This window comes from Rhodotorula toruloides (genome assembly GCF_000320785.1).
Source record: "Rhodotorula toruloides NP11 unplaced genomic scaffold Scaffold13, whole genome shotgun sequence".
Taxonomy (NCBI): domain Eukaryota; kingdom Fungi; phylum Basidiomycota; class Microbotryomycetes; order Sporidiobolales; family Sporidiobolaceae; genus Rhodotorula; species Rhodotorula toruloides.
The window spans coordinates 397,912-425,444 of record NW_015622973.1 but is presented as its reverse complement, the minus strand read 5'-3'; the positions used below and the strand labels follow the sequence as shown (position 1 = coordinate 425,444).

General features: G+C 61.8%; 10 protein-coding genes across 10 annotated transcripts; 4 read left to right on the top strand and 6 right to left on the bottom strand.

The window, feature by feature from the left end:
- Positions 1-55: 55 nt before the first annotated feature.
- On the top strand, positions 56-3,683 carry RHTO_01481 (Sad1/UNC domain protein; the record flags this gene model as incomplete). The annotated part of the gene is made up of 5 exons (XM_016415163.1): positions 56-997; positions 1,053-2,171; positions 2,230-2,346; positions 2,406-2,628; positions 2,689-3,683. 5 exons carry the CDS (start codon positions 56-58, stop codon positions 3,681-3,683), a joined length of 3,396 nt encoding a protein of 1,131 aa, XP_016272953.1.
- Positions 3,684-3,936: 253 nt separating this feature from the next.
- Positions 3,937-4,583, bottom strand: RHTO_01480 (protein of unknown function DUF3602; the record flags this gene model as incomplete). Its single annotated transcript, XM_016415162.1, has 3 exons — positions 3,937-4,250; positions 4,312-4,419; positions 4,523-4,583. 3 exons carry the CDS (start codon positions 4,581-4,583, stop codon positions 3,937-3,939), a joined length of 483 nt encoding a protein of 160 aa, XP_016272952.1.
- Positions 4,584-4,749: 166 nt separating this feature from the next.
- RHTO_01479 (uncharacterized protein) lies at positions 4,750-5,798 on the bottom strand (the record flags this gene model as incomplete). Its single annotated transcript, XM_016415161.1, has 3 exons — positions 4,750-4,805; positions 4,867-5,406; positions 5,477-5,798. The coding sequence occupies 3 exons, from the start codon at positions 5,796-5,798 to the stop codon at positions 4,750-4,752; spliced, it is 918 nt and encodes a 305-aa protein (XP_016272951.1).
- A 327-nt stretch (positions 5,799-6,125) lies between these two features.
- On the bottom strand, positions 6,126-8,921 carry RHTO_01478 (transcription factor; the record flags this gene model as incomplete). Its single annotated transcript, XM_016415160.1, has 11 exons — positions 6,126-6,266; positions 6,327-6,748; positions 6,832-6,944; positions 7,009-7,160; positions 7,220-7,408; positions 7,467-7,785; positions 7,848-8,233; positions 8,302-8,338; positions 8,404-8,617; positions 8,675-8,704; positions 8,771-8,921. The coding sequence occupies 11 exons, from the start codon at positions 8,919-8,921 to the stop codon at positions 6,126-6,128; spliced, it is 2,154 nt and encodes a 717-aa protein (XP_016272950.1).
- Positions 8,922-9,151: 230 nt separating this feature from the next.
- On the bottom strand, positions 9,152-12,120 carry RHTO_01477 (transcription factor; the record flags this gene model as incomplete). Its single annotated transcript, XM_016415159.1, has 11 exons — positions 9,152-9,310; positions 9,372-9,943; positions 10,007-10,119; positions 10,195-10,346; positions 10,407-10,595; positions 10,655-10,973; positions 11,046-11,431; positions 11,503-11,539; positions 11,604-11,811; positions 11,868-11,897; positions 11,967-12,120. 11 exons carry the CDS (start codon positions 12,118-12,120, stop codon positions 9,152-9,154), a joined length of 2,319 nt encoding a protein of 772 aa, XP_016272949.1.
- A 188-nt stretch (positions 12,121-12,308) lies between these two features.
- On the bottom strand, positions 12,309-16,274 carry RHTO_01476 (DUF221 domain containing membrane protein; the record flags this gene model as incomplete). The annotated part of the gene is made up of 15 exons (XM_016415158.1): positions 12,309-12,399; positions 12,455-12,915; positions 12,972-13,240; positions 13,301-13,390; positions 13,445-13,568; positions 13,633-13,688; positions 13,747-13,836; positions 13,895-14,018; positions 14,074-14,260; positions 14,313-14,511; positions 14,565-15,633; positions 15,693-15,805; positions 15,896-16,023; positions 16,115-16,145; positions 16,226-16,274. The coding sequence occupies 15 exons, from the start codon at positions 16,272-16,274 to the stop codon at positions 12,309-12,311; spliced, it is 3,081 nt and encodes a 1,026-aa protein (XP_016272948.1).
- Positions 16,275-16,547: 273 nt separating this feature from the next.
- On the bottom strand, positions 16,548-17,410 carry RHTO_01475 (single-stranded nucleic acid binding protein; the record flags this gene model as incomplete). The annotated part of the gene is made up of 4 exons (XM_016415157.1): positions 16,548-16,767; positions 16,850-16,956; positions 17,030-17,110; positions 17,216-17,410. 4 exons carry the CDS (start codon positions 17,408-17,410, stop codon positions 16,548-16,550), a joined length of 603 nt encoding a protein of 200 aa, XP_016272947.1.
- Positions 17,411-17,806: 396 nt separating this feature from the next.
- RHTO_01474 (uncharacterized protein) lies at positions 17,807-20,383 on the top strand (the record flags this gene model as incomplete). The annotated part of the gene is made up of 1 exon (XM_016415156.1): positions 17,807-20,383. The coding sequence occupies one exon, from the start codon at positions 17,807-17,809 to the stop codon at positions 20,381-20,383; it is 2,577 nt and encodes an 858-aa protein (XP_016272946.1).
- A 336-nt stretch (positions 20,384-20,719) lies between these two features.
- Positions 20,720-23,990, top strand: RHTO_01473 (minichromosome maintenance protein 2; the record flags this gene model as incomplete). The annotated part of the gene is made up of 10 exons (XM_016415155.1): positions 20,720-20,722; positions 20,791-21,029; positions 21,100-21,394; positions 21,450-21,621; positions 21,679-22,106; positions 22,162-22,850; positions 22,909-23,236; positions 23,294-23,610; positions 23,672-23,819; positions 23,880-23,990. The coding sequence occupies 10 exons, from the start codon at positions 20,720-20,722 to the stop codon at positions 23,988-23,990; spliced, it is 2,730 nt and encodes a 909-aa protein (XP_016272945.1).
- Positions 23,991-24,398: 408 nt separating this feature from the next.
- Positions 24,399-27,370, top strand: RHTO_01472 (MFS phospholipid transporter; the record flags this gene model as incomplete). The annotated part of the gene is made up of 19 exons (XM_016415154.1): positions 24,399-24,455; positions 24,539-24,561; positions 24,658-24,669; positions 24,733-24,748; positions 24,807-24,874; positions 24,972-25,020; positions 25,102-25,175; positions 25,239-25,333; positions 25,426-25,567; positions 25,652-25,891; positions 25,991-26,009; positions 26,117-26,173; positions 26,242-26,269; positions 26,388-26,443; positions 26,505-26,592; positions 26,686-26,736; positions 26,822-26,878; positions 26,970-27,052; positions 27,122-27,370. The coding sequence occupies 19 exons, from the start codon at positions 24,399-24,401 to the stop codon at positions 27,368-27,370; spliced, it is 1,464 nt and encodes a 487-aa protein (XP_016272944.1).
- Positions 27,371-27,533: the final 163 nt, after the last annotated feature.

Genomic DNA, 27,533 nt, shown 5'->3' with positions numbered 1-27,533 from the left:
GACTGAATTGGGGGAGGTCACGTCGAGCCTCCAGGATGCGACCTCGCGAGGGGAGATGACATCTTCGACGGCGACCGAGGGACCAGGGGGTTCAGTCAGTGCTTCGCAGGCGACGACAGTACCTACAGAAACGTCGCCGCAGCTGCCCACAACCTCTTCGACTCCCTCTCCGTCAGACTCTCCCCTCCCTCCTGCCGCCGAAACCTCGTCTCTACCGCCGCCGGAACCTTCGCCTAGCGGTCTCGCCGACCTCCCCGTTGTCGAGAAGCTCCCCCTTACCGAGGTCCCGCCCGCTCCCGAATTCCTCTCCTTCAACGAATGGCGCGAGCGATATGCCGTTGCAGCCGATCCTTCCGTCGCCAGGCGCGCGAAGAAGGCAGCCCAGCGGGCACGGCAGGACGTCGTAGGCGCTTCGGCAGCTGGGACGAATGGCGCGGCGTACGACGGAGACGGTGCGGATCTTGGGAGTCTCTTCGTTGGAGGCGACGAGGCAGGTCCGAAGGGCGGCGACAGGCTCGTCTTCCAGGACATTGGCTCGGTAGCAGGCGTCCAAGTCGGCGCTATCGAGGTGATCGAGACTGACACCGTCGCCGCGCCGCCAACCTCCGACATGGCGAATCCGATCCAGCCTCTACCAGACGTCGGGACAGGCGAACTGAATGACCCGCTTCTCCTCCTGAAGGACCGGTCAAACTACGCCGCTCTCGAGTGCGCTGCTATGGTGCATCGATCATCTCGACAATCGAAAGGAGCGTCAGCGATCCTCGTCGAGAAGAAGGACCGATACATGCTCACGCCCTGCTCCGCCAACCCAAAGTTCGTCGACGTCGAGCTGTGCGACGAGATCCAGATCGACACGCTCGTCCTCGCCAACTTTGAGTTCTTCTCCAGCACGTTCAAGCACTTCAAGGCGAGCTGCAGCGTCGACTATCCCGGCAAACCCGCAGACTGGCACGACCTGGGGACTTTCCGAGCCCGAAACGTTCGCGGCATTCAGGTAAGTGACGACAGAACCGAGATACTGCTACATCACTCACCGCTTCGGTTCACAGGTCTTCAAGCCCATCCGCAACCCGCACTTCTGTCGCTACCTCCGCATCGACTTCCTCTCGCACTTCGGGTCCGAGTTCTACTGTCCCGTCTCGCTCCTCCGCGTCTACGGCTACACCCAGCTCGACGCGTACCGAGAGTCGGAACGCAAGGCAAAGGCGATCGAGGAGGCGCTTGCGGCGGCGGAGCTTATCGAGGAGGAGGTTGCGCAGCACGAGCGGGTGCTCGAAGATGCGTTGCGAGTCGAGGTCGACAAGCTTGAGCGGCTGGAAGACGCGGGCGCGAAGACTGTCAACGCGACTGTCGAGATCACGCCGTCGTTTTCGCCCGTTCCGCCGAGCGTTGACCCTGGCTCGCCCTCTCCACCGCCCTCTCCATCTGTATCCCTGTCTAGCCACGACTCGACACCGTCCCAAACGGTGACGCCACCTCCCAGCGTCGCCACGAGCCAGCCTCCCCCTGCGGCAACTGTCAACGAATCTCAGCCCTCTTCCGGCCTCTCCGGCACAACGGCTGCGCCAACTGCGACATCTACGCCTATCGAGTCAGACACCCACACAACGAGCTCTGCGACTCCATCCTCTACCTCCGCCCCGGCCAGCGACGAGTTCGACACAGGACCCACGAGCGCGACTGTCGATGTTGCCGAGCCGGAATTCTCCAGCAGCACGGGCACCAGCTTTGCGACGGGCTCCGAGTTGATTTCGTCATCGACTACAGCGATGACATCCGTTGCGGCGTCGTCCGGTTCCTCGATCAGCTCGTCCGCCGACGTCCCGACATCGAGTAACGTGTCTGCGCTGAGCGCGACACCTAATACCTCAACCGGCCGTCCAAGCACACCAACCGATATCCCTGTCGTCGTCTCCCGCTCTCCTCCCGCCCCACGCAACGATACTCAGCCAGCGATTCAGCAGCATGTCCCGCTTCCGCCTCCGCCGCGTCCGCCGGTCATTCAGCCGACGCAGCCGGGCGAGTCCATCTACGGCACGATCATGAAGCGCTTGACGAGTCTCGAGCACAATCAGACGCTCGCAATGCACTTTATCGAGGCGCAGAGCAGCATGCTCCGCGAGGCTTTCGCTCGGATCGAGAGGCGACTGACGGATATCGAGGGCTCGGTGCGCACCTTCCTTTCCTTCCTCCACCCTTATCGACGCTGACGGATGGCACTTACAGCGTGGGCGGCAAGAGCAGAGCATCCGCCAGGCTTTGCTGGATCTCGAGAAGCAGCGTGGCGAGCTCGAGCGAGAACGTCTAGCACTGTCTACCCAAGTCAGCATGCTTACGCAAGAGGTGCGTTTCCAGCGACCGGCAGAGAAGAGACAAGCGCTCACGCTTCTCCTGAACCGCAGGTCCGCCTCGAAAAGCGACTCACCGTTGCGCAGCTCATCGGGCTCCTTCTCCTCGTCATCTTTGTCGGCTTCACTCGCGGCATTCCTACGTCGCCCTTCTTACACCTCGCCTCAACGCATCTTGACGCGAAGCGGGAGATGAAGCGCACCCAGGCGGATCTGCTGGCGGATAGGCTTGGTCAAGCCGCTGGTTCCCGACTGCAGACGGAAGCTGGCGAAGAAGGTGGGTACCGCATTCTCGTTGTTGCCGAAGAGTGCTCGACTAACACGCCTCACCTTGCAGATGCTCCGGCAGCAACTCGCCGAGGGCACCGCATCTCGCCTTCCGTCTCGCTCTCCCGCTACAACGGCTCATCGAGCGCTTTTAAGCGGTACCCGTCCATCTCGAAGGCCGGTCCTCGACGACACTACGGCATCGGCTCGTCGAAGACGTCGAACGGCAAAGGCGACTCGAGCCGCGCGCGACCGTGGTCTCCGCCTACTCGGCATGCGTCTGCGCCGCCTGAAGAACCGCCTGCGCTGATGCTCGATGGCAAGGCGGCGAAGCGGAGACGACCGCTTGCGGATCTTGCCGGCTCGGACGGACACGCTTTCGAGTTCCCCGCCCGGTCTTTGTCGACGCAGCCGGGCTCGACTGGCGTCGCTGCATCGGTAGCGACCGGCGCAGCTTCCTCGTCCGCCTCGCTTTCGCCCATTCCCTTCCCTTCGACATCCTCCTCATCTCCCGTCCGGACGTCCCACCCTTCCGCCGCACCTCAACCGCAACTCGACCTGCCCTTCAATCTTGGTTACCTCTCGACCACCCTTGGCCCGACCGCAGATCGCAGCGACTCTGCGTTCTCGCCAACCTCGACGAACGGCTTTGTCGGCGACGACGAGCGCGACGAGGGCGGCTACCATACCTACAGCAGCGACGAGGACGCCCTCGCCTCGGTCTTCCCTTCTCGCACGCCTTCACGAGACCGGCTGCGGGCAGCGGCGCTTGCCTCCTCGTCGCCGTCGAGTCCAGGAACGACAGCGAGTCCTCGAATCCGCCCGCCTAAACCGCAGGTCCCGCTTCGTCCGGCTACCTCGATGGGCTTTCGCGACGAGCGTGCGATGCAGAAGGAGAAGTCGAGGCGGACGTCGCGAGGACCTGATGCGAAGCAGGCGGCAAACGGCGACGACCTCCCTTCCCTCGGCCCGGCGCCGATAATCTCTACGCCTTCTCCACCTCCTGAGACGGTCACGTCTTCTTCTACTGTACAGCAGCACAAGCGGTCGGATACCCTCGCCTAACCCAGCGGTCCTTGTACACACGTTCTCTGTTCGCGCATGCCTCTGTACTTCGCATGTCTGCCTCCTCGCAACAGCAGCATCGGTCTCTCACGTCTTGTAAGGGGTTAGTGGCGAGTCCATTGATTTCAACAGGCGAGGGAGAGCACATCGAGAAGAGGATTAGGGTTGGATAGAACGGATCTCACAGCGAGAAAGGGAGAAGACCTTGAAAGGACGCCCGATAAGGCCGTCGACGAGCTGAGCGCGCGGCTCGTCAACGGTGTTCCCTATTACCCAATCCTCCGCGTCCGGTGAGGTGCTCGTCCGCCTTGTGCTTCGCTCCCCACCTCTCCTCCGCCTCCTTGTCCTCCTCCTCGATCTTGGCCTCCCTCTCGCGGCTCCTCGCGTCCTTGCTCTCGCCACGGACGTTCCCGAGTCCGCCCCTGCCTGCAGCGACAGGCAAGTCCTCGCCGTGGTGCTGTGCGCGAACGCGAGAGCGGGAACGAGAGCGGGCGGCTGCGACTTCGGCGGCTTCTTCCGCCGAGTCGGCGTCGCGGGCGCGAGAGCGTGACATGTTTCCCGCGCCGCCTGCGAACGTATACCCCACGATCAGCGACCTGCGGGAAAGGGAGGAGATGAGCGAACTCACCGCGACCGGTGGTGACAAGTCCTCGTCCGCGACTGGCCGAGCGGGCGCGGTCTTCGTGGTCCGGGTTCAAGTGAGAAGGGTGTGCAGGTGCATGCCTGCCGCGCTCGCCTGCAGACCCGATGAGGCGAGAGGTCAGTCCTCCGATAAGGGAGCTCCGTTGACGCTGCGTTCGTCCGCGCGCGAGCGTGAAGCGGGGCTGGCGGGTGCGCACCTTGCTCCGAGGTGTGGTTCGGGCTGACGACGCTCTTGATCTTGCTCACGAGGGCCGCCATCGTTGGTGTCGGGAGGAGCAAGGCTATCGCACCACGACGAGCAATCGACGCAGCCGACAGGGAGGATCTTGGCTCGACCGTGAAGAAAGGTATCGAACAGTGCATCGCAATACACAGATGGACAACAATACAGGCATGGGTGGTCGTGAGAAGGCGTCCAGCAGGGCTAGGAAACGGCGTCGGTCGTATTTCGGCGGAAGAACGAAATATTGCCCGCGCCGCCTATCGCAAGCAAACAGTCAGCTCCTTCAGCGGGAGAGTTTCAAGAGGACGATGAACGCACCTCGCCCTGTGCTGACAAACTGGCCCGGCTCGCGCTCCCGCTTCTTGAGGAGCTCCTGCAGCCGCAGCTCGTCGTCCTCCCTATCCGCCCGCTCCTGCTCCTCCATGACAGTCGGGACCCTCCCAAGCTCGAGATCGCGCCCCCGACTCGAGCTCCGCATGTTCCCGCGCCCGCCGCGGCCAGTCGTCGCAACTTCAACTCGCCCGTCTCGCTCCCGCGACCTGCTTCGGTCCTCCCTCACCAGCCGCACGACGTTCGGGTCCTCCTCGCCGTCAAACTCGCGCATGTCTTCGTTCGGCGAGACACCAATCAAGTTCCCTGCCCCTCCTCGACCAGTCGAAAAGATCTTTCCGCCAGGCGGCGCTCGTCCGCGAGAGGACGACCTTGTCTGTGACTTGGAGAGCGGGTACATCGAGGCTGCGACGGTCGAGCCTTCTTCGTTGACGGTGTGCATGCTGCGAGCTGAAGGGCCGCGAGAGAGGGATCGAGGGCGGAAAGCAGAGAGGGGAGAGCGACCGCGAGGTTCTTCGACAGTCGGGACTGCATGCGGTCGTTCGAGCACCGTCAGCCATTCGAGTACTAGTCATAATTCGATGAAAGGCGAACGCACCGGTGTCTGCGCTCATTCTCCGCCCCCTCTCCTGCTCGCCCTGCCTATCCCTGCTCGCGCTCATAGCCCTCTTGACCCGATCGACAACCCTGCTCAGGCTCCTCCTCGTACCTCCACGAGACCTCGACTCGCTATGCTCCTGCTCGCCCGCCGCAACCGCCTGCTGGCGCGCGAGAACCGGCCCCGGCCCCGCTGGACGCCCGCGAGGGAGTTCGTGTTCGGGGAAAGGCGAGGGGATGGCGCTGGGAGAGAAAGTGGAGCGTTGTGCGAGGACGGGCGAGTCGCTTGCTGCGCGCTCGACGGGGCGCTCGAGGGTCGCCATGCGTTGGCGATGAGGGGAACGCAGTGCGGGGGGTCGAGCGAGAGAGCGGGATCAAGGCGGTGGGCGGGCGTGTGTGCCAGTCAAATGGCTCTAGTAGCAGTCTTCGAGCGGCTCTAGCAGTTCAAGCAAGCGGTTCTGTGAGAGCGAGGGTATGGCGCAAGACGAGCGAGCAACTTCGCCAAGAAGCACGAGGTCGTCTCGATTTCGCAGGTCAGGCTGACTTATCCAGTGCAGAAAGAGTAGTAGTGACAGTAGAACGGAGCTACAACATCACACGAAGTGTCTATGGCGAGCGCAAAGAAGGGGAAGGGGAGGAAGCGAGGCGCTCTATGGTGCGCCGTAGTCGCCCGCTGCGTCGAACCAGTCGAAGTTGCCGGCGCTGTTCGTCGTCGAGGCGCCAAAAGGATCCTGCGCAGCCGGCGCAAAGGCAGGGAGCGGGAAGGTGGACGAGAAATGCGATTCGTTGGCCTAGGTAGCGCGGCAAATCATCAGCATTGTCGCTCAACCAGGCAAAGTTAACCAGCGCACTGTCGAGTCGAATGCTGTTGCAATGTCAGGGGAAAGGAAGCTGGGAGAGAGCAAGGCGGAGGAGGAGGATGCCCGGTTGGCGTTGTCGATGAGGGGATTGAGGAGCGCCTGCGTATCGTCTGTCCCGCCGGTGCCTTCAGCAGTCAGTTCAGACGGCGCATCGAAGAGATCGCTCAAGCGACCATCGGTAGTCGGCCAGAGAGTCGCCGCGAAGGCTTCGGTTGAGATGAAGCTGTCCGGATCGAACGTGCCGCTGACGGTACCGTTGTCGGGCGGGTCGTCCTTGTAGAGCGCCTCGACGATCTGGTGCAGCAAGAGCGGCGCTGTCTGGGAGACGTCGTGGGCAAAGGTCCAGGCGTTGAGACGACCGAGCGAGGGACGCGAGAGCAGGTTGATGTCCGAAAGCAGCCGACGGGGCGATGCTGTAAAGCACGAGTAGTGTGTAAGCGACTCGCTGCTCCCCACGTAGTCCCGAAGAAGTCGTCAATGAAGGAGAGGCACGCACTGCCGGTGAGCATGACGAGCGCCAGTCGTTCCGCTTCGGCTTCCTCGCGTACTGTGGCGAGACCTGGCGCTCCGGGGTAGCTCTGAGCGATGAGGTCGAGCGCCGAGAGGAGGCTGGGGAGGCAGGGAAGGAGCGGTTAGTAAGGTTGGCCTCAGCGAGACGTGAAGAGTCACGCACTAGTCCAGGGACCCGAGCTTGTCAACAGGACTTGCGTGTAGCGACATGTCCCAGGCAGACGTCTGCAAGAAGCAGCGGATGATGGCGAGGATGCGTGAGAGGGAGATCATCGTTCCTCCGAGGACGGCGAAGAAGTTGGACCCGTCCGTAGTCTGTCGGCGCCGACTAGGTCAGCGCGAGCAGCCTGTGCGTGATAACGCGTCTGACGTACCCGAACATCTCGCAGGTATCGGCAAAGCTGGACAGGGAAACGTGCACGCGCTGTTGAGAGCAGCGAAGGCGAGATCTGATCGGCTGGGCTGCAGGCGTGAGCAGAATCGTGCTGATCAAGTTCCTCGAGGTGCTGCAATATGGCGAACTCGGCGGCGATGGCCGGACCGTATGCGAAGTTGCAGTAAAACTGCGCACAGAGGAGGCGTTAGCGGCGCAGCAAACTCGGTTAGATCAGCTTCGTTCACCTCGAGGTTCGCGCGTGCAAACGCATCGCCCTTGTCGCCGCGCAATGCCAGATCGGCCGCCATACTTGCCCAACTGTAGAGAGCGTCGAGGTCTCGCCAGCGAGCCTCGAAGTCCGCCTCATCCGCCAAAGCTTGAGGCATGCTCTTGGTTCCCACGAGGAGTGTCGCAATCCGACGCGCGACGTTGAGATATGCGCGCAGACCGAAGAGGGCGCAGACCGTCACGCTCCAGGCGTCGGCGGAAAGTGCGGCCTCGAGCAGCTCGGCAGATGGAAGTTTGCCGGCGTAGCCGAACATGAGCGAGTAGTCCGACGCTGAGCTGTTGGAGAGTAGCCTATCGTCAGCGAGGCCAAAAGCAGAGGCGAAAGCGCGCGAACTCACAAATATGGCTCTTTCTTCCGCTCGATCGAGGCCGCCGCGTCGAACAGCCCAGCATTCCAAATCATCGCTGTCCCACCGTCCACGAGCACGGCGGAAGGGCTCATCGGCGCGGCAGATTCGACGAGCAGCTCGATCTGAACGACGCAAGTCGAGAGGCAGATGAGCGACTCGTCGCTGGCGATGTCGCCGCCATTCACGATCTGCTGCAGCATCAATAGACTCTTTGTGCTGATAGAGCCTGGCTTGCGCCAGATGCCGAGCGTGTCGGCGCTCTCCTGCGCAGCGCTGAGGAGCTGTCGCGCGAGTGCCTTGCGGGTGTCGGGCGTGGCGGATGCTGTAGACTGCCAATGTGGCACCGCTGACGCAAAGATGATGCGGCACAGAAGCTATAAGTCGAAATGTCAGCCGTTCTGGCTCGAACGAACGTGAAGCAACGCGGAGGAAGCCAGCGCACCTGATCATCCCTCGACAGCTCGGACAGCCTGCCACCGCTGCATGGACGATAGTAGCAGTATGAGCGTAGGTCAGACTTGAGTGAGCTCTTGAACCGACGCACCGCATCTGAAAGCGAGTTGCGAGAGAAGCGTAATCGAAGATGGGGAGGGGATACAGCGCCGTGCTTCGTCCATTCGAGCCGCCGTCGCCGTAGAGCGCGAGGAGCTCCAAGCCCAAGGAATTGGCGAGTTCGGCGTCTGCAAGGCGGCTGTCGACGGAAGGGGGTCCTGTGAGAATCGAGGGATTGAATGCTTTGACGATGTCGGCACGACCCGCTGTGTGCAACGCGATCAGCTAGCGACACTCGTCGTACGTGACACAACATTACGCACGCCCATAGCTGCCGAAGACGCAGGAGAGACCTGAGGACGAGGCGGTGCGGAAGTCAGTACACAACGACGATGGCCGAAGGGGACGAGCAAACGCACCCTTCTTCTCGCAGGACTCGCAAGGTCCGCTCGACTCGCCAGAACGGCGACGGCAGGCGATGCGTCTTCGTCGACATGAGTCGCACGAGGACGCGGCCGGTCCGCGTTTGCCTCGCGCCCTGGGCACCTGCGAGTCTGCCGGGCTGTTCATCGTCGGATACCGAGATTACCGAAGCATGTACAGGAGCAGAAGAAGCAGCGATGCCGCCGAGCAGAGTGTGTGCGGAGGGATGGAGGTCTTCGCCAAAGGTGAACGAAACAGACACAACCTCTCGCAAGGCAAGCTGACGCCAGATGCGTGATAGTATTGACAAGGAAGATCGTACAGCACAACACAGATTGTCTATGGCTGGCGAGGAGAGAGGCGAAAACTAAGTCGCTCTATGTCGCGCCGAAGTCGCCTGCTGCTTCGTACCAATCGAAGTCGCCGGCGCCGTTCGTCGACGAGGCGCCATACGGATTCTGCGCAGCCAGCGCAAAGGGTGGCGGAGCTGAATCCAGCGACAGGAGGGACCCGTCCGCCTGGTTTGCCTGCTTGAGCTGCGAGAGCCGTGCGTATCAGCAGCCTGTCGAACACGCAAGAAGGCAAATAACATCTTACTGTAGATGGTGATGCGGTTGCAGTAGCCGACAGAAGGAAGTTGGCGGGAGGAGAAGCGGTAAAATGGACGTCGGGGCTGGCGGTTCTGCTGAGCAGGTCCAGCAACGCCTGCGAGTCGCCAGCTTCGCCGGTAGTCGATGTAGTCGATGCTTGCGCCGCGCCAAACGAGCTGTCGAAGGTGCAGTCGGCCGACGGCCACAAGGTCGACGCAAAACCTTCGGACGAGACGGTGGACCACTCCGACCCGCTCAGAAGCGACAAAGACGGTCCTTGAAGGGCTGGCGAGGGACCAACACTACGCTGAGAGGCTCGGTCGCTGCCAGACGAGACCAGCTCGAAGTCGTTCCATGGCGGAGAGGCCTTGACAATGGCCGAGTCTGACTGCTCGGAAACGTCCATGTTGCTGTCGTTGCTGGACACCGGCATGACGTGGTCGTACAGCGTCTCGTTGATCTCGTGAACGAGGAGGGGCGTCAGCGCGGAGACTTCACTAGCGTAGGTCCATCCGTTGAGGCGGCCGAGCGAAGGGGGGACGGCGGTTGCGGACTTGTATAATGGCGGCAAGGACGATCCTGCCCTCAGCAATCGAGCGTCAGTCGCTCGCTTGCTGGCGACGGACTGTTCGGAGCACGTACCTCCGGCGAGCATCGTCAGCGCAAGACGTTCCGCCCTGACCGCTTCGCTGACTTCTGCGGTATCGGGCGCTTCCGGATATGTACGCGAGATGGCTTCAAGTGCGGTCGCAAGACTGTTAAAGGGCAAGCGAGGGGATCAGTGCGTCGTAGTCAGCAACGCGAAGGGACGAAGCGCCGACTGCACGTACTAGTCTAGGGCGGCAAGCTTGTCTTGCGGGTTATCGTGCAGCGTGGTGTCCCAGGCGGACGTAGTCAAGAATGCGCGGGTGATCGCCAGGATGCGCGAAACCGAGATTACGGTCCCCCCGAGGACCGCGAAGAAATTGTGTCCTTGCGTGGTCTAGCGGCACTGGTAGCGTCAGCGCCACGCAGGTATCCAACGGAAGCGCGTTGGACGCACCCGTACAGCTCGCAAGTAGCGACAAAGCCGGATAGGAAAGCGTTGGCGGGCCGTCTCGAGCAACGACTGCGAGAGATAGTCGCTTAAATCGAAAACATGCGCTGCATCCCGCTTGTCGAGGTCTTCGAGGTGCTGCAGCATGGCGAACTCGGCGGCGATGGCGGGGCCGAACGCAAAGTTGCAGTAAAGCTGCGCACAGAGGAGAGGGTCAACTCTGCAGCGTGGAGGACAGTACGATCCGACCATACCTCAAGGTTTGTGCGGCCGAACTCGTCGCCCTCGCCGCCGTGTATCGCTAGTTCCGCCGCCATACTGGCCCACGCGTAGAGAGCGTCGAGATCTCGCCAGCAAGACTTGTACTCCGCCGCCTCTGCCTCAGCTCGGGGCATACGCTTCGCACGTGAAAGGAGCATCGACACCCGACGTGCAATGTCGATGTAGGCGCGCACGCCCGGCAGAGCAGACACCGTGATGCTCCAGGCGTCCTCTTGCAGAGCCTTGACGAGCAGATCGCGTGGGGCGAGTTTGCCGGGGTAGCTGAAGATGAGAGCATAGTCCGAAGGCGAACTGTTCCGAGCCAACCGAGAAGCTCAGCGACGACATGCGAGCAGGAATGGCACCAGAACTTTGAGAGCTCACAAGTACGGCTCCTTCCTCCGCTCGACCGCGATCGCTGCGTCGAAGAGTCCTGCACTCCAGATAAGAGCCGTCTTGCCCTCCACTGGAACGCCAGCTGGTCCGAAAGGTTCGGCAGCATCGACGAGCATCTTGATGTGGCTGATGCAGGTCGACAGGCAGACGAGAGAATCGACGCTGGTGATCTCGCCGCGCCCGGCAACTTGCTGGAGCAACAACAAGCTCTTCGTGCTGACCGAGTCGGGTTTGCGCCATATGCCGAGCATGTCGGCGTTCTCCTGCGCAGCTGCTAGCAATTGCCGCGCTAGGACTGCGCGCGTTTCCGGCGTCGCCAGTGCGGTCGAGTGCCAGTGTGGCATAGCTGAGGCGAAAACAACGCGGCAGAGGAGCTGCAGAGAACAGTCAGTACGGCAGAGCCTCCTGCTGGGAGGTCAGGGTTGCGGTGAGACCGCGAGCTCACTTGGTCCTCCTGTGATAGCTCGCATAATCTGTTCCCACTGCAGGTACTTGTGTCAGAACCAAAGGAACCTATGCTGCAGACTTCGATGAAGGTGAACGCACGCATGTTTGAAGCGGGATCTCAACGAAGAGTAGTCCCAGATCGGGAGAGGGTACAAAGCCGAGCTCCTGCCGTCTGCTCCGTCGTACAGCGACAACAACTCGAAGCCGAAGGCGCTATCGAGCTCTTCCAGCGCCAGGCGATTGTCAGCGCGGGACGGTCCCGCGAGAAGCGGCGGAGTCGATGGCTTGACGACGGCCAGGCGACCAGCTGTGAGCCTCGGGAGATCAGTGAGTGTCCTCGACTTGGCAAAGCGCTGCACGCACACGCTTGGCCGCCGAAAGCGCACGAAAGCCCTGCGGACGGAGGTTTCGCGAAAGTTAAGTGGACCATCGACAACAGCTGGACGGGACGAGCGAACACACCCTTCTGCTCGCAGGACTCGCAGGGTCCGCTCGAGTCGCCAGAACGGCGACGGCAGGCGATGCGTCGTCGACGACAAGAGTCGCACGAGGACGCGGCCGGTCCGCGTTTGCCTCGCGCCCTGGGCGCTTGCGAGTCTGCCGGGCTGTTCATCATCGGATGCCGAGGTTACCGGAGCATGAGTAGCGACAGAAGAAGCAGCGATGCTGGGAAAGCGGAGTAACGGCGAACGCCAACCCGACGCGAGCGGCAAACAGCGGCAACGATGGATTGTTCTCTGCGAGACGAGGCGGCTTGAAAGATGCTGCGATTGCTTCTACAGTACAAGCGCAAGCGGCGAAAGGCTACCCTTCGTCCTCCGTCTCACTCGCATTTCCCGGTGTTGGCGGGAAATGGATGTTGTGGCCCGGCCGGTGCGGGAAGAAGGAAGAGTACCTGTAGTAGGAAGGGTCAGCAAGAATGCGAAGTCACGTCGAGGAAGCAGACGCACCGCGCGGGGATGTTGCCATGCTCATCCTCCTCGTCCAAGTCATCCTCCTCGTCGCTAAGCAGGTCCTCCCTCCTCGGGCTGGGCGCCGCGCTGCTTTCGCTACCTCGCCATGCCCGGCTCGGATCCTCCTCGCTCGGCATACTGCCCCAGCTCGTCGCCCTCGGCCTCCTTCTCCCACCCTCGCTAGACTCTCCTTCGTTGTCACCGCCGAGGTTGATGCCCTGCTTCGCCGCGCGCTTAAGATTGCGCCAGCCACGACGGAGGTCGACGACGAGTAAGGCGTCCTTGACCGCTTGCGGAACCTCGGCTCCCGTCTCCTTCGGCTCGGCGAGAGCGGGTAGCCAGGGTTCCGGGAGTGCGCCAAAGAGCGCTGGGTGGCCGTAGCGCGCAGGCCCTCCAGTGTTGAGGACGCCAGGGTACATCTCGGAGAGAGGCGGCTGCGAGTAGTCGGTGTGCGGGTTCTGCGCGGGAAGGAAGGTGAGCGTCGTCTTGCGATTGAAGCGTGTTGCGCTCTCACCTTTGCGACGGCGTAGACGCCTTCGCCCTTGTGCCCGTACCGTCCACGATTGAGGTGCGTCTGGCTCCTCGTGACGGGATGACCCTTCCTCAGCTTGACGATATCGTCCGCGCCCGTTCCGTTCGCAACTTCGCACGCCTGCGACAAGTTGACGAAGCGCGAAAGCGGAACGTAGGTGCGGTACAGGCGCCAGATTGTGTAGACCGTCGAGGCGAGGAGCGGGACCATGAGGACGACGAGGAGGAACGCCTTGCGGACGGTGAAGAAGCCTGCGCGACAGGCGGGGGTGAGCTCGCGGGCCTGCGAGAGCCTGTAGGCTGCTCACGCACCGAGCATGAAAACTTGGAAGATGAGCAGACCGAGTCCCACGCGATTGTAGGCGAGCGGCCATGCCTGTCCGCGGCTCTCGTAGGGGCGGTCTGGCGGTAGAACTCGTCAGCAGTGCGCTCGTGGATGCTACTTGGTAGACGCACAGAAGACGAAGAGGAAGCGGTACTTGTAGGTGAGGTACGCGAGGCCGAAGTACAGCGTTGCGAAGGGGAGGATGAGCGGAGTGATGATGGAGTAGGTCAAGCCGATCGTCCAGATGAGCAGCGCCTGCAAGGGGAGAGGAAAACGGTGAGCGTCGTTGATGATTGAAACATGGCAAAGACGGTCTCACCTGGGGATACACAACGCCGAGGTTGAGGCTCGTCGGCGCATTCAGCTCGGCGTGGTCTGCGCGGAGGACCCGTCAGCTGTCGATGACCACGAACGAACCAGCGAATCGACGGACCTCGCGGCGTAGACGTGAGGAACATCTGGTAGAAGAGGCGAGGAATTACGGTCGCGAGCTCAAGTAGCTGAAGCGGCATGATAGCCAGACCTGCGCGATGCCGTGGTCAGCTTGCGGCCATCGGCGCCTCCCTGTCACCCAGACGCACCTGCGAGCATGACGTAGGAGACGAAGAAGTTGCGCGAGTCGGGCAGAGTCGTCGCCAGTTTGTCGAGAACCTTGGCAGGGCTCTCGGAGATGTCGCGGAGAAGGGTGTAGGTCGACGTCGTGATCTGTAGCGGACGTCAACACTGCATTGACCGTGCACGTCGTAGGGGAAGAGCGTACGAAGACGAAAAGGGTCGTGAAGAGGAGCGAGATGTGGTACTTCTTGAGCTGGCTCAGCTCGATCCAGCTGCGTGCCGGCAAGCCTTGGAAGATTGACAGCGCCTCCAAGAACATCGGCAAGACGTTGTTGAACGCGACCATGGCGAGCGAGGGAAGCGTGGTCTGGACAAAACCCCTCAGGCGCGGGCTGTGAGGGAGTCTTCAGCGAGAGCCTCTGAAAAGGGACGAATGAAGCTCACCTCCTTCCGAGCAGGTCAGCGAGGCGAGGCGCGACGTCTTGGATGGTCTCCCAGCTGAGCAAGGTCGCCAGAGCTGCAACCGGGACGGACCACACCGAGAGGAGGATGAGGAGCGTGAGGATCACGAGCACTTGGCGAATGAAGACCGACGACGCCGAAAGGTTGAGGTTGAACCAGTGAATATCGCGCGGTTCGGGTGCTGCGAGCCATAGTCAGCATTCGACTCGGTCCAAAGCGAGACGAGGAACTCACCCAGCTCGGTGTGAAACTCGGTTGCGGAAGGGTAGTGGACGACCTGGGCGGCAACTTGCGCCGAGGCAATAGTCTGGAAGGTGACGAAGGCAACGCCTGTCGGCCTAAACTTGCCTTTCCGCCTCTTCCGGACCGCCTCGTCGGCCCTGCGGAACTGCTCGGCATAGTAGTCCAGCGCGTCCACCTTTTTCGCGAACCAGTGCGGGCGGAGTGTTGGTCGCTTCCGCCCGGGCGTTGAGATCGCCGACTTCACGCGTGAGAGGAGCTGGGCCTCAAGATCTTCCTCCGGGTCCTCCTGCTCGTCGTCGTCCACATCGATAAGTCGCCCATTACTTGACGGATCACGACCAGTCTGCTCCTCCTCCTCACGACCTGCGTCCGGGGCATCGACCGCGCCGCGCAGGATAGTCTCTACCTCCGCCTCCCTGTCGTACCCGCTCACCGCCTTCTTGCCCTCGACGGGCACAGGGTTCCCGAGGTACTTGGTCCAAGCCTTTTCCAGCGTCGCAAGCGCCGAAGTCCTCCTTTCTAGCAGCTCCCGCATCGACCCGATCGCACGCGTCACCACGACGCTCTCAACAGCCAAACACCCACTGTCTCGCGCGTCTCGGTCCCGACTCGACGAGTCGACTTCGCCAAGGCGGATGTTCTCGAAGTACTCGGCAAGCGAGCGCTCAGAGCGAAGGTGAGGCGGCAGGCTCGTGACCATGACGGTGCGGGCCGGAATTGACTGAGCGAGTTCGAGGGAGAAGAGCTGGCGGAGGGGGATGTAACGCTTCCAGTTGCGGTTGAGGAAGACGAGGGCGAGGATGGTGAAGATGTAGGTGAAGGCGAGGTGGGAGAAGAGGTAGACCGTCGAACCGTGCTTGAGGTGAGGCTTGAAGGTCGAGATGACGAGTGGAGCGGTAGAGGAGATGGCCGAAGGCAGGAAGGAAGAGGTGCCGTTCGTCGGCGGAGGGACGCCTTCGGACGTGCCGTGATCTCGGTAGTTGATTGGAACGAGGACGGCGAAGGCGAGGATCGAGCAGGTGAGGAAGAAGTAGAAGCCGGTCCGCAGGAAGGACAGGAGCTACGGTGCGCAAAACGAGTCAGTAAGACGCCGCCGCGAAATGTGCTGCGGCCACTCACGACTGCCGCATCTAGTCCAACAAGCTGCAGAACGACAAACTCGGACGTCTTGAGGGTTGGGAGGATCCACCCGAAGAACGACTTGTGATCGTGCACCTCGTGAGGCGAGAAGCCTGCGTACAAGGATGCTCATCAGCGCCGAACAGGCCGCAACATATCACAAAGCCCAGCGTAATCGGGGGAGACTCGGGCTGGAAACGGACCTTTGAGCAGTGTCCTCGGCTTGTACAACACCTTGAAGCGCTCGTACCGCCGCAGCCAGCAGAACACCAGAAAACTGGCCAGTCCCACCGTGAGCGACAGCGTCAACTGCGTCGAGAACCACGGTCCCCTGAGTGTTTGTGCGAGGCAATGCAAGGGGGAGAGCGAGCGTCGTCAGCTCGTTGTGGGGACTTGTGAGGGCAGGGATCGACTGTGCGCACTGGTATTTGCCCAGCTGACCGGGAGGCAGGCCTGTACGGCGCGGCGGAACGGAGGAAGCGCAGTCAGTCGATGACCGCAGAGATGAGGATGTCGGTCACAGAGCGGCTCACCAGGGTTATCCTGGTCCGAATCCGCCAGCATCTGTATGTACGAGTCCATGGTGGACTTGAGCGGGTCCAGCGAGCGATGCGGACGAGAAGCGTTGAACTGTCGGAGCGAGAGCAGGAGAAGCATCGACAACGGGGGCAATTCGGCCTCTTTTGCGGAAGTGACGACTCTAGAAGTGTTGAGACGTCGTGCCGAGCCCAGAGGCAATCGCGCTAAGCGGGAATGAAAGCGTAACAACAAGGAGCTCAGTGCTACAACAACCGATATGCGTCTCCTCCTCCTGGAACTACGACGACGACGCCCCCCATGACTGACCCGGACCACCTACATCTCCCTCGGTGCCTCCTGCGATTCGAAGTACGGCCGGGCAGGGAGGCCCGCCTTGACGGGATCGATTTCAGCGGTTCCGCTCGCCGACGCTGTGCCGCTGGGCGTCGAGCTTCCTCCGGGTGAACTTTCAGAGCCGGTTGGTGATGCGCCTTCCTTGGACTGCCGCATTGCTGCAAGTTTGGCTTCGAGTGCGGCGATCTTGCGATTCGTTGGTCTGCGCAAGTCAAGGAGAGTCAGCTTCCGGGCTTAGGAGAAAGGCTTCCTCCCGCAGACATCGCGAAGAAGTTCAGACGCACGCCTTGCCGACGCCTGTGCCCTTCAGCAAGCTGATGGCTGTCGGTTTGTGCGCATCGCTTGACATCGGCCCTCGGGGCTTCTTCGTTCCTAAGAAAGTTGTATCTTGCTGCGAGCCGGTTGAATTCAGTCTTCCAGTCAGTGTTTGCTCGACGCGGATGAGGGCATGAACGCGGACGCACCTGTTCTGACGCGAGCGAGACGACCATCTTCCGTCCTCGAAACAGCTTGTCGTGCAGCGCCTGCATCGCTCGTTGGGCTTCCTAGGGAGAAAGGGGAGAACAGTTGCAATAGCGATCGTTGTCGGATCAGCCGCAGTCGACATGTCAGCCGCGCACTCGAGGAAAAGGGACAGGAAAGGGACGAACCTCTCGCATGCTGTACTCGACGAAGGCGTACCCCCTCGGCTTGCCCTTGTTCGGCCCAGTTTTGTGGAAGAGGTAGTCGAGCTTGGCAATCTTGCCGTACTTCGCGCAGACCTGCATCAGCGAGTACTCGTCCACCGACGTAGCCAAGTTGCCGATGTACAGCCGCTTCTCGCTCTGCGTCGTCGTGGCGGCCATCCTGTCGCTTCTCTACGCTTGTCCAGAAGGCGTCTGGATCGCTCGGGCGTGCTAGTCAGAGGACGAGAATCGTCGAGCGGCGGAGAGGGTCGGGTCGTCGGCGGAATGGGTCGGCGGCTGGAGCGGATTCGGCTGGTGAGAGCGGACTAAGGAAGCGATTTGGAGCGCTTGCCGGGCAGCACAAGCGTGCAGGCGGGTTCGAGCTGTGGTGTCGGACAGCAAGAGGTTCTTCTATTCTTCTCCTCCCGAAGTTCAGCCCAACACCGCTGTCAACGCTTGCTGTGCTCAGATCCGGTCGTTCCGAGCCTCAAAGACGCACAGGAAGCAGGTGCGCACCTTCCTCCCCCGCCGCGCCTTCGCTGCGCCCGCTCACTTTGATCCTCGGAAACAGCGTTGATGTTGCTCGGACGGAGTCTGCCGCTCAACGTGCAGGCGCTGATATGCTCGTACTTGCCAAGACGAGCACAGACGGCACTCTGGCGGGCAGCGCGACCTTCTGCCGGCCTCTTCGTCTCGACCACCGTCTCCCTCTCGTCGACGACCCCTCTCTTTGCCGACCCTGTTCCGACGTCGACCACTCTCCGCCTCGCAGAAGAAGCTCGAATCGCCTCGCACTCGGTATTCGAAGATGACGACCCCGAGTACGAGAACGTCCCTCTCTCGCGACTCGACAATCCACCTGTCCCTCGCTCGCCAGACGACTCCCTCCTTTCCCTCCTGCGTGCCGGCCAATGGGGCGAAGCTGCCACATTACTCCACGAATTGCGAGACGTCTCGCATCAGTCCATCCCTCCTCGCTACGACTTTGCGACCTTCGCCCTCGCCGCTGAACGCGACATCGCGGCTCACACGACCGATCGAACGTGGTTAGAGTGGTGGAAGCTGGCGCCGTGCGTGACAGACCGGACGCACGATGAGGTGATCAACTTGCGAGGTGCGGACATGCGCATGGCCACGCAGGCGGAGCGAATCGTCAAGCGGATCCTCGAGGCGCCAGATCTCGCCGTCGAAGCGGGCGCAGCGGACGCCTCGATCGACTGGCAGCTTCTCGAAGATTTTGCGGCGGTCCTTTCGCAGCAAGGACATGCTCGAACTGTGGCGGCACACATCTTGCCAACGTTCGCCTGCTACGGTTCGCCGGCTGCGTTCGAGCGCATCTTCCGCACCGCCCTAGCATCCGTCGCCGACCTCAAAGATAGATATACGCCCGAGGGCGCCTACCTCTACTACGAACCGGCTTTGGGCGCGTCTGTCAAGGAGCGCTGGGATGAGATGGTCGAGCAGCACCCGGCCGATCCTGCAGGACGGCAAGCACAGGTCTCGCTCATGCGCCATTGGTGGGCCGGTCGCTGCGAGCGCGAGCTGAAGGAGTTGATCTACGCGCGCTCGAGGGCCGTTACGACGTTCCTCCGGCTCGGCAAACTCGACGCAGCCGTCGACCTCGTCCTTGCCTTGCCCGACGTGCAGCGCATCTCGCCCTCGACGCGCATCGACGTTGCGAAGCCGAGCTACCTCGAGCTTCTCGGCACTCTCGCCCAGTACGGATGGTTCGAAACGTTCGAGCAGGTCTACCAGTCGTTCCTGGACGGCGGACGGCGGTTGATCCGGATTGACAATCCCGGCCCGGCGATGCGATGGCCCTTCTACGTTCGTTCTTCCCGCTACAAGACGGGCCAACCTTTGTACTCGGCACGCGAGGCGTTCACGTCGTTCCGGTACCAGACTACTGTCACCTCCATCGAGGAAGGACCGATGGCGACGCAGGAGCAGGCGCTCAGCATGGGCTCCGACTCGCCAGTCGAAGAGGCGGAAGACTCGGTTGGGAATCAGCGCAGCGAGACGATTCTCCGGCTGGTCGAGGAGGACCGCTTCGAGGAGTCGGCTGCGGCCGTCGCGCAGTACGTCCTGCTCGACACGTCGCTTCCGTCGGCCAACGCCCTCGCAACATGGATCGACTACGCCCGAAGTCTTGCCGCCAACTCGCGTGAAGCGGCGGACGTCCTGGCGGCGGTCGAGGAACAGGCGTGCGGGCGGCTATTGCAGCGGACGTTCTGGTACAACGCCGAGATGCTCTCCTCGCTGCGGGCAGAGCGGTACTACGAGGTGCTGCGGCTGTACCTACAAGCGTTCGACGTGACGGCGCTCCCTCGAGCCGCACGGTACGCCATCTGGTCTCGCGTACAACATCGTATCTACTCGCACTGGCGGACTAGGAGCCGGCTGGTCCCTCAGGCCTACACTGTCGCCGTCCTCATGCAGGCGCTGGTCGGCTTCATCGAGAAAGAGGCGGCAGGCTCTAGCCGCGCCTTCGTCGAAGACGCGGGTCAACTGATCGAGGCCATCTACATTGGACTCAAAGACCCGAACCAGATCTCGATGGTTGCGCCCAAACGAGCGACGGCAACCGCGACCTCGGACCTCGACGCGCCGGTCCCCCTTGTCCCGCACAATCCGTACACCTTCATTCCCTTCCTCCTCTACCGCTGGCACAAGGAGCTGCCGCCCCTCTGCGTCCTCGCCATCCTCAGCGACATGCAGAAACTCGGCATCCGCCCGGAAGCGCCGCATTACTCGATCGTGCTCAATTCGTTCGCCAAGCTGGGCGACTCGCCGTCTGTCGAAAGGCCGAACACGGCGCGACGAGGTTCCGCCGACCTCCTCTACCTCCTCTCCGTCTTCGATCCTGAGACGTTCCCCCTCGAGCCGTCCGTTGTTCAGGCCGCCTCACCCGCCGTCGTTTCTTTCGCCCGCACCGTCCCACCTCCCGCCACGCCTCTCCCCGTCCACACGTACACCGGCATCATTGCGGGCTTGCGGCTACGCTCAGAGCGTGCGACGATCGTCAAGGTGGTCAAGCAGTTGGCCGAGCGAAGAATGGAGGACGTCCAGCAGTGGGCGCGCGAGGACGAGCGGTTCAGGGAGGAGTTGCGGTCGCTCAAGGGTGCGATTGAACCTGTAGAGAAGAGGTGGTGAAGGGTCGGGAGTAACATGGCACAGCATCTTCCATCGTGAGGAGGAGCAAGCGAGGTGAAATTCACTCTGATCGGTTCGCGCTCGTCGGAGTGCTTTGCTGGCATGCTATTGAGTGTCTACGAGTGTGGAACAAGGTCTCCCAGGGCATGGAAGAGCAAGAACCGTTGCCTCGCCCTCTTCGCCGCTGCACGCGTCCCAACGCGAGCGACGCGACTTGATCTCGCTCGCTCGTTCCCTTCACTCGTCCCCTCTTCTCTGCGCTTTGGGACTCTTGCTGGACTGCGCTACACTCTCTGAGATCGCACGCACCCGCCTGAACAAGTCGCACCCGCTCCCATGGTCAGCTCACCGCACTCACTTCTCCTCGCTGACCACCCGCGACTCACACCCTATACACCCCTTCGCAGGCCCCGCCAGGATCCGCACAGAAGCGCCGTCGCTCTCCATCGCGAGAGCGAGGCGCAGCACCTTCGTCAGACCCCGCCGCTGACATGCAGCAGGTCTCGACACCCGCTGGATCGCTCCCCGGCAGTTCGCCTCCCCCCGCGACGAGCGATTTCGAGGAGGAGGACATTTACGGGCTGGAGGATGGCGATCTCGAGGAGGAAGAGGACGGCGAGGACCTGTTTGACGAGAACATGGGAAAGTGCGTCCCTACTCCTCCTCGCTTTCCTCACTAGGTGACTGCATCTAACACGTGCATTCGCCTCGCGCAGCGACTACATCGAGAACCGCAAGCTCGACGTGTACGACCAAGCCGACCTGAACGACCAGGACGACTTCTCGGATGACCAGGACGCGCGCCGCGCTGCTGAAGCCTCGATGGAGCGGCGAGACCGGCGAGCGGCGAGGGCTGCAGGTGCGGCGGGCGAGAGGCGCAAGGCTCGTATGCCTGGGTTCTTGGCGAGCGACGAGGAGGACAGTGAGGACGAGGGACAGCTGCTTGGACGCCGCAGGGTCAGGAGGATGTACGACGAGCCGTTCGGAGACGACGACGCTGGCTACGACGAGGTGGGTGCCGCCATACCCCATGCGACGAGTTTCTCGCTGACCTTTGTCGCTGCAGGAAATGCCGCTCGAGCAACTGGGCGACGTCCGCGCCGACTCGCTCTCGCAGTGGATCGAGGAGCCTCGCACGAGGCGCACGATCGCTCGCGAGTTCCGCAACTTCCTCTTGACCTGCACCGACGAGAACAACGAGTCGGTGTACGGTTCGCGCATCACGCAGCTCGGACAGCGTGAGTGCAGACGGCAAGCTTGCCACGATCTTCGCTACTAATGCCTTCATTGCCCAGTCAACTCCGAGTCGCTCGAAGTCTCGTTCATCCACCTCTCCGACTCGAAGCCCATCCTCGCCTATTTCCTCGCCAACTGCCCGTCCGCCATGCTCCCCATCTTCGACGAGGTCGCGCTCGACGTGATCCTCCTCGCCTTCCCGCACTACACCCGCATCCACGCCGAAGTCCACGTCCGCATCACCGAGCTCCCGACCTCGTACACCCTTCGCGACTTGCGCCAGTCGCACCTTGATGCGCTCGTTCGCGTGAGCGGAGTCGTCACCCGCAGGTCGGGCGTCTTCCCCCAGCTCAAATACGTCAAGTTCGACTGTGGCAAGTGCGGAGAGACGCTGGGACCGTTCTACCAGGACGCAGCGAGCGAGATCAAGATCAGCTTCTGCAGCGCTTGCAACGGCAAGGGGCCGTTCACGGTCAACTCGGAGCAGGTGCGTCCGTTCGCTCTGTCGAAATCGTCTCGTGGGCTCACATCGTTCCCCGCAGACCGTCTACCGCAACTACCAGAAGCTCACGCTGCAAGAGTCGCCTGGATCGGTCCCCGCCGGTCGTCTCCCCCGCCACCGCGAGGTCATCCTCCTCTGGGACCTCATCGACTCTGCCAAGCCCGGCGATGAGATCGAAGTGACGGGCATCTACCGCAACAATTTCGACACCTCTCTCAACGTCAAGAACGGGTTCCCCGTCTTCTCGACCGTCATCGAGGCGAACCACGTCAACAAGAAAGAGGACCTCTTCGCCTCGTTCCGCCTGACCGAGGACGACGAGAAGGCGATCCGCAAGCTCGCGCGGGACGAGCGAATCGGCAAGCGCATCATCAAGTCGATGGCGCCCTCGATTTATGGCCACGACGACATCAAGACGGCCGTTGCGCTCTCGCTCTTCGGTGGCGTGCCCAAGGACATCAACCGCAAGCACCGCATCCGTGGTGACATCAACGTCCTCATGCTCGGTGACCCCGGTACAGCCAAGTCGCAGTTCCTCAAGTACGTCGAGAAGACGGCCAACCGCGCGGTGTTTGCGACGGGCCAGGGTGCGAGTGCGGTCGGTTTGACGGCGAGCGTGAGGAAGGACCCTGTCACGCGCGAGTGGACGCTCGAGGGTGGCGCGCTCGTCCTGGCCGACAAGGGCGTGTGCTTGATCGACGAGTTCGACAAGATGAACGACTCGGACCGGTGGGTTTCGCTTGCGCTTCCCCCCCGCTTGCCCCGCCGCTCACTCCCCCCCTCGCAGAACGTCGATCCACGAAGCCATGGAGCAGCAGTCGATTTCCATCTCGAAGGCCGGCATCGTCACGACCCTGCAAGCCCGCTGCGCCATCGTCGCCGCCGCCAACCCGATCCGCGGACGGTACAACCCGACGATCCCGTTCAGCCAGAACGTCGAGCTCACCGAGCCCATCCTGTCGCGTTTCGACATCCTCTGCGTTGTCAAGGACGAGGCCGACCCGAGCGTCGACGAGATGCTCGCCAACTTCGTCGTCGGCAGCCACCTGCGCTCGCACCCCAACTTTGACGCCGAGACGGACGAGGTCAACGCCAGCGGCATGATCGATGCTGATGTGAGTCGCACGCCTCGCTGGGCTGCTGAACAAAGACTGACCCCGAACTCCCGACAGCTCATCCCGCAAGACCTCCTGCGCAAGTACATCCAGTACGCCCGCGACCGCGTCAAGCCACAGCTGCACATGATGGACCAGGAGAAGATCTCGCGACTGTACTCTGAGCTCCGCCGCGAGTCGCTCTCGACCGGGTCGTACCCCATCACGGTCCGTCACCTCGAGTCGATGATCCGCATGGCCGAGGCGAGCGCCAAGATGCACCTCCGCGAGTACGTCCGCTCCGACGACATCGACCTCGCCATTCAGGTCATGGTCGGCAGCTTTGTCTCGGCGCAAAAGTCGAGCATCAAGAAGCAGCTCCAGCGAGGGTTCAGGTGCGTTCGCGTCGCCATCCACCGATTTCCCGCTACTCACATCGCTCTCGTCACTCTACAGGAAGTACCTCCGCGTCGCTACCGACAACGAAGAGGTCATCTGCTTCCTTCTTGGCAATCTCGTCAAGGACCGCGTCCGCTACCTCAACGTCAAGAACGGCGCTCAGCCCGACAGCGTCTCGATCCGCGTCGAAGAGCTCGCGCGCAAGGTGCGTCTGCGACTGTCCTCTTGCTCGCTTCAGACCGCTCGCTGACGGCTTGATGCGCAGGCTGCCGAAATCGACATTCACGATATCGAGCCCTTCTTTTCTTCCGCGCTGTTTTCCAAGGTCCACCGGTATTCGCGCAAGGGCGACTCGATCTACAAATCGTTCGTCTGAAGCCGCTCGACACCGGCGCAGCAGTCGCCGCACGTTCGCCATTCTTTTCCTCAGGGTTGTCCGCCGTCTGAGCTTGCTCGTCGTTCTGTATCCGCGTACTTCTGTGTTCCTAGGCTGTAAGAACATGTCGTCACCGCCATCGAGGCTTCTCGCGCGGGGCGATCTGGCCGAAGCGAGGTGGCGAGAGGGCAGCGCAAGGTCAACGTTGCTCGCTCCTGCCGGAGACGAGGGGAACGTGCGGGAAGAAAAGGGGGTACTTGACGATGAGACACCCGCTAAATGCGGTGCACACGAGCGAGTTCACCGCGCCAGTGCACGCGGACCGTCGCTCTCACTCCGGAGGCTCTCGCTCTTCTTTCTCTGCGTCCTGCGCTCCGTGCTCGCTTCCTCAGAACAGCTGCTGTCGACATGGCCTCGTCGGACTCGTCTGCGCCCGTTCAGCGCGCCCGCTTTGGCTTGGGCAAGGTGCGTTCCCCTTCTCGCAACAAACGATCGCTAGCATCGCTCGACCTGCCCGCTGACCTCCCTGCCTTTCTCCTGCTCTCCAGATCGGACTCGTTTTCGCTTGCGGGTGCGCTCTCCTGCTTTGCGTGGTGCGCTCGATATCTAGGACCCCGTGGAACTGACCCCGCCTCCACTGTTTGTTGTCGGCTATCTATCCGCGCAGAACTGCCCTCTTGTGAGTTGTTCTGAGCGTCCAACGTCGACGCCGACGTTTGCTGACGTTCCTTCTGGACCACAGCTCGGACGGCTATGTTGTGCGTCAATTGGCCTCTCGCGCTTTTCACGTCGAAGCCTGACCTTGTAACGTCAAAGAACGCCTCATCCGGTACTGTCAACACGATCCTCAAGCGGTTGTATCCGACGGAGTACGGCAAGAACAAGTACGTTCGCTTCAGCCAGTCCTGCCACCGTATTCTCGCTAATTCGCTGTCACACTTGTTTCTCTCCTCCCCTCCGCCGCGCTTTTTCCGACTGCAGCCATGGCACGCTCTTCAGCTCGATGGTCTTCGTCGGTACGGTGCTTGGAGTACGTTCCCATGTCCCGTTCAGCGCTCTTCCCATGACCAACTGTCGCCTGGATTCTTCGCTGACCTGCTCCGTCGTGCAGCAATTGTCGTTCGGCTACCTCGTCGACCGTTACGGAAGGAAATTTGGTATGCTCGCTGCGTCCGCCATCATGATGTGCGTTTTGCGAAGTTCACTGTTGCTCTTTGGGACCAAGCAAGCTGACTTCCCACTTCGCAGTGTCGGCTCGGCCCTCTGTGCTGGGGCATACGGTGCCGGAGGATCGATCACGGGCATGCTTCAGGCTCTCATCGCCTGGCGTTTCTTGACCGGAGGTGAGTCTCAAAGTCCTCGATCCGTCTTTCGCCACCACTCGACCCTTCTCGCCTTTCTCTCAGTCAATGGAGGCTGACTGCTTCGCTTGTAGTCGGTATTGGCGCGGAGTACCCTGCCGGAAGTGTCGCCTGCTCGGAGTCGACGGAGAACCCCGGCGTCAAGGGCCGCATCCAGCACATGCTCTTCGTCTTGGCCACCAACTGCATGATCGACGTTGGCTTCGTCGTCGCTAGGTGCGCTGCGGCCCCTTTGCCTTCCCTGCCTCGTTCCATCCGAACGCTAGCTGACCCGTCTCGCTTTTTCCCTTTTGCCTGCAGCTTCGTCCCGCTCGTCCTCCTCTGGATCTGCGGCGACAATCACCTCCGCCTCGTTTGGCGTCTCACCTTCGGCCTCGGCATCGTCCCCGCCGCCCTCGTCCTCCTCTGGCGCCTCCGCATGCCGAGCGAGCCCGTCCGCTACCGTGAGAGCGCCATCAAGCGCAACGTCCCGTACGGGCTCGTCTTCAGGCGTTACTGGAAGGAGTTTATCGGTATCAGTCTCTGCTGGTTCCTTTACGAGTACGTTGCGTTCCCTCGCCTCGCCTTTCTTCCACTTTGCGCTCTTCTTCCTCCCGTCTGTAGTCCGCGTTCCGTCGCTTACGAGTGTTGTTTGCGCAGCTTCATCACCTACCCCTTCGTGAGTTTCGACCTCCAGCTCATAGAGACGCAGGGTTTTCCTCGAAGATCTCTGGAAGATAGGGAGCAATGCCGCTGACGCCGTTCCTCTCTTTCCCTCGCTTCCAGGGTCTTTTCTCGTCCGTCATCGTCGACACAGTCACCGGCGGATCCGACAAGCTCACTGTGCGTTCGCCTCAAATCTTGTCGAGTTTGCATCGCGCAAAGCTTGCTGACTTTCGTTCGCTTCGCAGACTGTCTTCGCCTGGAACATCGTCATCAGTACGTGGCGTATCCTACGCCGTTCGGTATTCCGCGGCGTCCGTAGCGGCGATCCGGCCCGCGAATTCGCCCTCGACGCCAATACCATCCGCTTGTACTGAATCTCATGCGCGCACAGACGCCTTCTACGTCCCTGGATGCTTCTTCGGAGCGCTTACTGTCGACTGGATCGGCGTGCGTCCCTCTGATCTTCCACGATGTCTTGTCACGCGAGCTGACCTGGCGTTCTCTACAGCCCAAGAAGCAGCTCATGCTCTTCTTGATGCTCCAAGCCATCGTAGGGTTCGCTATGAGCGGCACATACGAGAAGTTGACCCAGCACAGTGCGTTAACGTCGGCGGCAGCAAGTTGGGAAGGCTCGCTGACCTTTCCCGCTTTCTTACCCCTCCCTCGCTGTTGTCACCCCTTTCCCGCAGTCGCCGGCTTTGCTGTGCTCTACGGCATCTTCCTCTCGTTCGGCGAAGCCGGTTCGTCCCTTTCTCGCCTCCTGAGCTCCCCTGAGCCCCTGCTGAGCCCCTGCGTGACCGCTGACCTCCCCAATATCGTCCGCAGGTCCAGGGGACTGCTTAGGCCTATTGGCCAGCAAGCTTTTCCCGACAGCGGTCAGGGGTACGTGCACGCGCTCGAGGACTTGGGTTTGGCCTCGGCGGGCAAGCGCTGACCTTCGCCGCAATTTCGCCGCTTCGCCTTCTGCTCTCAGGCAAGATGTACGGTCTTGCTGCTGCCATCGGCAAGATTGGCGCATTCTGCGGTACCTGGGCTTTCCCTGCCTTGATCAACGACGTGAGTTTGCACCCTCTCCCATCCAATTCGCTCTTATCCTCCGGCCTCTGACACGCCCGCTTCCCACAGTTCCCTGAGGGACCCAAGCAGACGTCGGGACCTTTTTGGGTTGGGAGCGGCTTGGCCGTGCTTTCCGCACTTATTGCGCTCGTCCTCATCCCCGAAGCCAAGATGAACGGCATGACGCTCATGGATGCCGAGTTCAAGCAGTACCTCGCCGACCACGGCTACGACATCAGCCAGATGGGCACGTCCGACGCCGGCTCGATTCAGGAGCGCGACTCGTTGGAGGACGAGAAGAAGGCGCCGGCTGTCTGAGGAGGAGGAGGAAGGCCGCCTCCGCAGCTCGCGACGTCGCCCCAAGATGTCATGCTCAGTTTCTCCAAACACTGTTCCGTCTGTTATCGTCTAATCCTTGGGTTCCTGTATTCCGCATCTCCTCCCCTTCGTCGTCGTCGTCGTTCCACCCTCCTCGTAATAG